The sequence below is a fragment of the Terrapene carolina genome, unplaced genomic scaffold (genome assembly GCF_002925995.2).
Source record: "Terrapene carolina triunguis isolate 2854851 unplaced genomic scaffold, T_m_triunguis-2.0 Scaffold96, whole genome shotgun sequence".
NCBI lineage: Eukaryota > Metazoa > Chordata > Testudines > Emydidae > Terrapene > Terrapene triunguis.
Genome location: NW_020664447.1, coordinates 27,781,069 through 27,787,428, shown reverse-complemented (window position 1 = coordinate 27,787,428; position 6,360 = coordinate 27,781,069). Strand labels below are relative to the sequence as shown.

At 42.5% G+C, this 6,360-nt stretch overlaps 1 protein-coding gene across 2 annotated transcripts in view; it reads right to left on the bottom strand.

Moving 5' to 3' along the window:
- Window positions 1-4,106: 4,106 nt before the first annotated feature.
- The window catches only part of EXT2 (exostosin glycosyltransferase 2), a 110,117-nt gene continuing 107,863 nt past the window's right edge, over window positions 4,107-6,360 (bottom strand). For both annotated transcript variants that reach the window (XM_024214540.3, XM_024214549.3), the window contains one exon: window positions 4,107-4,810. In XM_024214540.3, the coding sequence (XP_024070308.1) occupies window positions 4,672-4,810 (139 nt within the window). In that variant the 3' untranslated portion in view covers window positions 4,107-4,671. The remainder of the gene's footprint in view (window positions 4,811-6,360) is intronic.

The following is a 6,360-nucleotide window of genomic DNA, read 5'->3' as shown; positions in this document are numbered from 1 at the left end:
AATATATGTTTTCTGTCTTTAAGAGAAGGATTATTTATTTACAAGTATTAAATAATTAAAAATGGGAAGAATTCTAAAGATTGACAGTTTTGCTTACTTTTTGCACTACACTCCCCTAGTGCAATTAAAACCATCTAGTCACGTTCACTCTTGTGTACAGTTCTAGGCATACTTTAGCAGAATGGTGCACCATTTTGGATACCACAAACATGCAGGAGAAAATTATTCCTTCAAATTAAACTGTTTCTGTAGTTATACAAACAGCACTATGGAAATATTTCCAGTGATGTTTGGTTTTAGAAAAGCTTGTTTTTAAACCAAACCTACATTTGGGACTTGAACTGACCTTTGTCCATATAAAAACTGAACTATATGAGCCCAGAGGAGAAGAGGTGCAAAAGGAGTGGGCAGGATGTGCATCACTGCTCTATATTCCAACTAATGCACCAACCCAGCAAATGACAAAGTAGATTAGAAGATTCCAATTCAAGAAACAGCATTACTGGTCCTTCTGTACCAGTTCATAACAGAATACCTGCCCATAAGTGGCAGTCTCCATACGAGCTCTGAGTCATTCCTTTATGACTGAACTCATTTCAGAGCCATGTGTGCCAGGTTATCATTTCATGTATGTACATACGCACATGCGAGAGAAAGAGAGAGAATGAATGGGGAACTATGTGGCTCAGAAGACTGGGGATGATGCATGAAGCCTTGTATCACACAGCAACTGATGATGACTGAAAATTATTACCATCCTATGGCTGTTCATTGTGTTATGTGAAATGACCAGCTCTTTGTGGACGAATGACTTCAAAAACAGAAAAGAAAACACCCCACAACTGTTTGTGTCACCGGTCTCAGCAAAGAGGCTAAGTGAATGGGTCACAGGGACTGAGCTTCCTTGCAGCGCTAGGGGACAGTGAAAAAGGAAGCCTGCATCACTGGTGCCTGTTGTGTGGACAAAACTTTAATCCCCACTGCTGCCCATGCAGAACAACTTTCAGCAGCACTACGTTTGCTTTCAAATAAAGCAACTGAAGCAGATTTTAGTTTTACGTGGCTGCAGACAGGCAGTAAGGGGCGTGAGAATGGTCTGAATACCTGAAGCGTCGCCATCCCAGAGTTTACTGTCAACGCAAAAAAAATCCCAAACCAATCCCAAAACAACCGGTGGCAGGGAAAGCACATGGCCTTGCGCAGTTACTATAGAAATGTAGTAATCCCACGTTGTCACCATCTCACAAGGTAGGATCGAAAGGATTGCAGAGCTGTCACTCCAGTCTGGAAAGGAAGGAGTTAACAACGCATTCAGTCTTTCTCCAAGTAAACAGACAATCAAGGCATTCAGGGATAAAGTCAAGAACATTTGGAGAATTGCTGCAACCATCTCCAGAAAATGAAGACATCGAGCAGGCAGCCTAGCAGCATTCCCAGGATTTCTGCTGGGAATACCCATCAGGGCTGTGCTGTGTTTCCTCAGGTGGGTAATGCCCTGGCCACCACCATCACCACACCATTTCAGCTAATTGACTCAATTGTTGCTGTCACCCCTTAATGAAAAGCACAATTTGCCATGGAAGCAGCTATGAGAGCCTGGCAGACACTGGAATGCTGAAGATCAGCAGACGCAAGACTGCTTAACAGCAGTTTACCTCAAACTACAATTACACTGAGCGCACTGGGAACGATTCTAAACGGCTTCAAACCAGTTTTCCTTTCAGAATACTTCCACAGTTCCTTAGGGAATGTACACAGTCAACTCTTCAGAAGTCAAACAGAATACAATCAATACTTTTGAGCTAATTTTTTTTAATATCCATATTGAACTTTTTTTAATAAAACATACAAGCTGAACAGTTAACAATTCTCTTAATTTAATGACCGACAATAGAATCATCCCAATTCTCTCTCTCACACACTTTGCTATTTTACAGTTTTTGAATCGTTTTCAGAAACACACAACAATTATAAATGGGTTGGGGAAGTGGCCCTATAGACTTGACAGCTGCCCAACTTTATATTCAGTCACTTTCCATACCACAGAATGGAGACATACCATCATTAAATAGAGTTTGGAATATAAAAAACACCTGTGAAATGATGCAGGACAAAATGTGACAGGTTAATTGACGTAATGGCTCTTGGGCTTATCAAGGAAGAGACACTTGCTCAAGTCCACATGATCTTGGCCATGAGGGGCTGTTGATCACTTAGAGTGTCAAACCTAGAGATCACTTTAGGTGGGTTTCAGAGAGACAAGGTGGGTGAGGTAAAATCTTTTATTGGACAAACTTCTGTTGGTGAGAGAGACAAGCTTTCGAGCTACACAGAGCTCTTCTTTGTCAGGCTGCCACCCACCACTTCTATTTCTAGGCCACCATATTCCCCCCTATCTGAAATCTGCCTTGTGCTATAAGTGTTTGTGCAAAAACTACATGTAACCTTTGCCTATGAACTTAAGGAGGAACTACCAGGTTGCAGCAGTTTCAAGACTGTGTGCATGGGAGAAGTTCTCTCTCTGGAACACTCCCAAACCTCTGCCATCCTGAGGTTAGCCCCACCTCTGGGGTCAGTTCAGTAGCATATTCTGCTGTCATAATTTCCCTTTTAAAAACAAGTTGCTTTATGGAAATTGAGCTGCAGTCTGATTCTTAAGCACAAGGACATAATTGAGACATAAACTAACAGACTCAGGAAGTAAGTGCATGTGTGGAGGCTGCAGGGAAGAACTGTTCAGCAGCAGAGAAACAGTGTTCCTCACCCAGTGGTACCCCCTGTATGCAAAAAGTCATTAGCATTACCATCACCGGGACAGCTATTCCTGCCACTGCCTACTACCATCCCCCACAGCACAGTTAGAACGTAGCAAAGACTGCAAGGTCCTAGAATTTATCGGTAATTAAACATTCCCAAGAATGAGACAATTTAGTTTACAGACACTTCCCTTGAGAGTTCTAAGTTGAAGTATCCCCTCACAGCTACTGTTCTAACAGGCTTCTCATTCCCAACACCTCCACTGTGTTGGGCAATGAGGAAAGTTTTACTGGGGTGACACAAACAGGGAGCAGATGTTTCCTGTTTCTGGCTTGACTTCCATTTGATTTTTGCCATTGCTGCCTGTCACTCTCAGGGCAGAGGGATGAACTAAGAGTGCTAACACTTGCCCTGCTGTTTGGGATTTGGCAGAACTATAAGAATGGTCATACTGTAACAGAAAGATGGTCCATCAAATATGATGCCTCCAACAGTTGCAGTACTGGATGCTAGTGAGGAAAGTGCAAACTGCCCATAATGCACCAAATAGATGGACACTATACCACTTGGGCAAAGAGGAGACTTTCTCTCTGGTTCCAGCTTGGGATCAGTTTATATGCTGGAGCACGAAGACTGACCATCCTTGAAAATTTTATTGTCTCTAGTGTAGACAGATAATATTCAGATCAACTTTAACCATGGAGAAACACCTTGACCCTCCATAACAAATGTCTAACCTTTTAAAAATTATACTAAGCCATGTGTTCAAGTAAGATCCTGTGGCAGTGGGTTCTATAGGTTAATCACAGGCTAACCCTTGGCAATTTTTCAAATGAGGGCAGCTTATATGGGTTTGTTTGCTAAGTATGTGTTATTAATATACTGCACATACACACACCAGCTGTAAAGTGGAATTCCTGCAGATGGAGGTGCATGACAATCTATCCTACAGCACATTGTTTTCTGAAGAGGGTTCACATATACAAACATCTATTTTAGCTGTTACCCCAGTATATGGATCTGCTGTATGAACAAACAACTGTTCCATCTTGATAAGGAAGAGCTTTGGGGATAGCAAAACATAGTAATGGCAGAAGATACATTTTCCTCTCCATAAAATGTCTTTTATATTGAATGGACTTCTCTTCTATGAGAATAGCAGAAAACCTGAGATTTATACATACATATGAGAAGTGTAGTGATGGTAGGGATATCTAAGTCTTTAAATTAAGGAGACCATCCCCTTGGCTGTGATCTGCGTCAATTCCCACTGAAATATTTTTCATTTAATGCAAAAATGTTTAGCCCCCTAAACCCTACAACAAAAGATTGGATTTTTAATTTTTTTTTTTTTTTTTTTTTTTAAGAAAAACATTTATCTTGCTAAGCAAAAAAGCCAGGCAGGGATCTTTGTTGCTCAATTACTTAAAGCCAACAACTAACCTCAATGGAGGTAGGCATGCCAGCCTTATAAGGGGAAAAACAGGCTGGATACATGTTGTAGCCAGTATTGAAAGCAGTTTGCATTTATACTGGTGGTTGCATCACACCAAAAGAGTATATTTAACAGAACAGGGGAGTCATGTAAGGCACTCCTTACACAGCAAGATTCTGCTTTATCCTTCTGTATAAGCAGGCTCCACTGGAAAAAAGTGTTTGGCATTTTCAGTAGCCACAAGCACAGAACCTGTCCTGTATTTGTGTGTAATATAGAAATAGCTGCAGTGCTCTGCATTACTGTTCTGTGTATTATGAAGGATGGATTAATATATCAGAACCTGGCATTAATCCTCTTCCCCTCAGTTATAACCCACACGCTGGCATTTTCCTTCAAGGCCTCAGGCTCATCTTAGCACTGGTCATCTTTTTTCTCTCATTGTTTTTTATACTCAAGTTTGCTTCCGAGCTGCCTTTTTACAAGCTGCCGATGTTGGGGAAGCTCTTCAGTTTCTCAGGGAAGTCATCTTTGTACAGGACAGGATCAGCACGATGCTCCACCACTTTCAGGGGCATGGTCCCAAAGACAGAGGCAAACTTATTGATGCATTCGGACCTGTATGAAAAAGACAGCAATGTAACTAAGTGACCATGCCAGCTACTAGCTCCCACCCCAAAAAGAACTTGATAACCTTATCTCATGTTCTTGGAAATATTTCATCCACACTGGCTACTAGGAAATAGGAGAAGGAGCCTCACTAGACAGAGGGTTTGGAAGAGGGCTAGTGCTCTTTGATTTATCCATTTAATCACAGTGAAGAGCAAGGGGATGCTGCCAGCAACACATGTGCACATGGAGGTCAAAGCTTCCCTTCTCCCTCCCCCTAGAATTCCAGTCATTCTTAAAGCAACACATGCTGTAAAGCAGAACAGATTATCTGCCAACACATCTCAAAGTGCCAATGGTGGGTCAAATTTAACTCATAATGAAGGTTTTGCAAAAACCAAGCATTTATGAAACTGAAGACCTATGGAAATGTTTTTTCTGCTTTTTAGACTCCAACAGAAATGGATTTTCTTTACTAAATAAACAAACATTCCCCTATAAAGTTAGCAGCATTGATTGTGCTTGGGATCCTAAAAGTGAAGCAGAATAAAAAACTACAAAGTGAAACTGACTAGTTTATCTGTCCATATGAAGCAAAATTGAACAGTAAAGGATCAAAATTAGTGAAAAATTAGATTTCTGATCATTCTTCCACTTGTAATAATCTCAGGTGTCAGTAGCAGAGTAACAGGGAGGGTTGTTTGTTTTTTTAAAGTGCATGATTTTTAACTGTACAGTCCAGTCCCCCTTTAATCTCTTCATTGCAAGGCTGGGAGTGGGGGAGGCAGAGTAAGGAAAACCTAACTAATCTCATCTCAGCCAGTGCTTAGCTAATTTTAGGTCTGTGTTTAACACAATAGTTTTAAAAAGCTTCTGACACTGCAAGTCACAGCAAGTGAGCCTCCAAGATGCTCAAGCGATGGAGAGCCATCCAGAAAATAAAGGGTCACTGCTTCTTTTGCTGGTCTCAAATTAAAAGAACAGACAAAAGAGCAGCAAGTATTTTGGCTAGAAAAAGCAAGGTAGGACTGTGCTCCAACAGTGGTGTGCTGCAAACAGTCTCAGGGCAAGTCTCTCCACCCCCATGCTCACTTTCAAACCCTTCTAAGGGTGAGGGGGTCATTCAGTCTCCAGGCTAGCTTTCCTGAGCAGAATTGGCCAATCATACCAAATAAGTGTGACAGTTTTGCAATGGGGACTGCTTCAGCACCACCCAAAAAACTCTCAAGCAGGGCCGGCTTTAGGATTTTTGCGCCCTAAGCAAAAACAATTTTGGCCGCCCTCCCCCGCCCCCGTTTTTTTAATTACCCCACCCCCGGCCCCGCCTCAACTCCGCCCCTTCCCCAAATCCCCAGCCCTGCCTCCTCCCCCCAGGCTCTCAAGCCTGGGAGGCAGGGCCGGCTCCAGGCACCAGCTGAACAAGCAGGTGCTTGGGGCGGCCAAGGGAGAGGGGCGGCACCTGAGGCAATTCGGGGGCGGCAGGTCCCTCACTCCCTCTAGGAGCAAAGGACCTGCCGCTGTACTGCCCCGCCGATCACGGCTTTTTTTTTTTTTTTTTT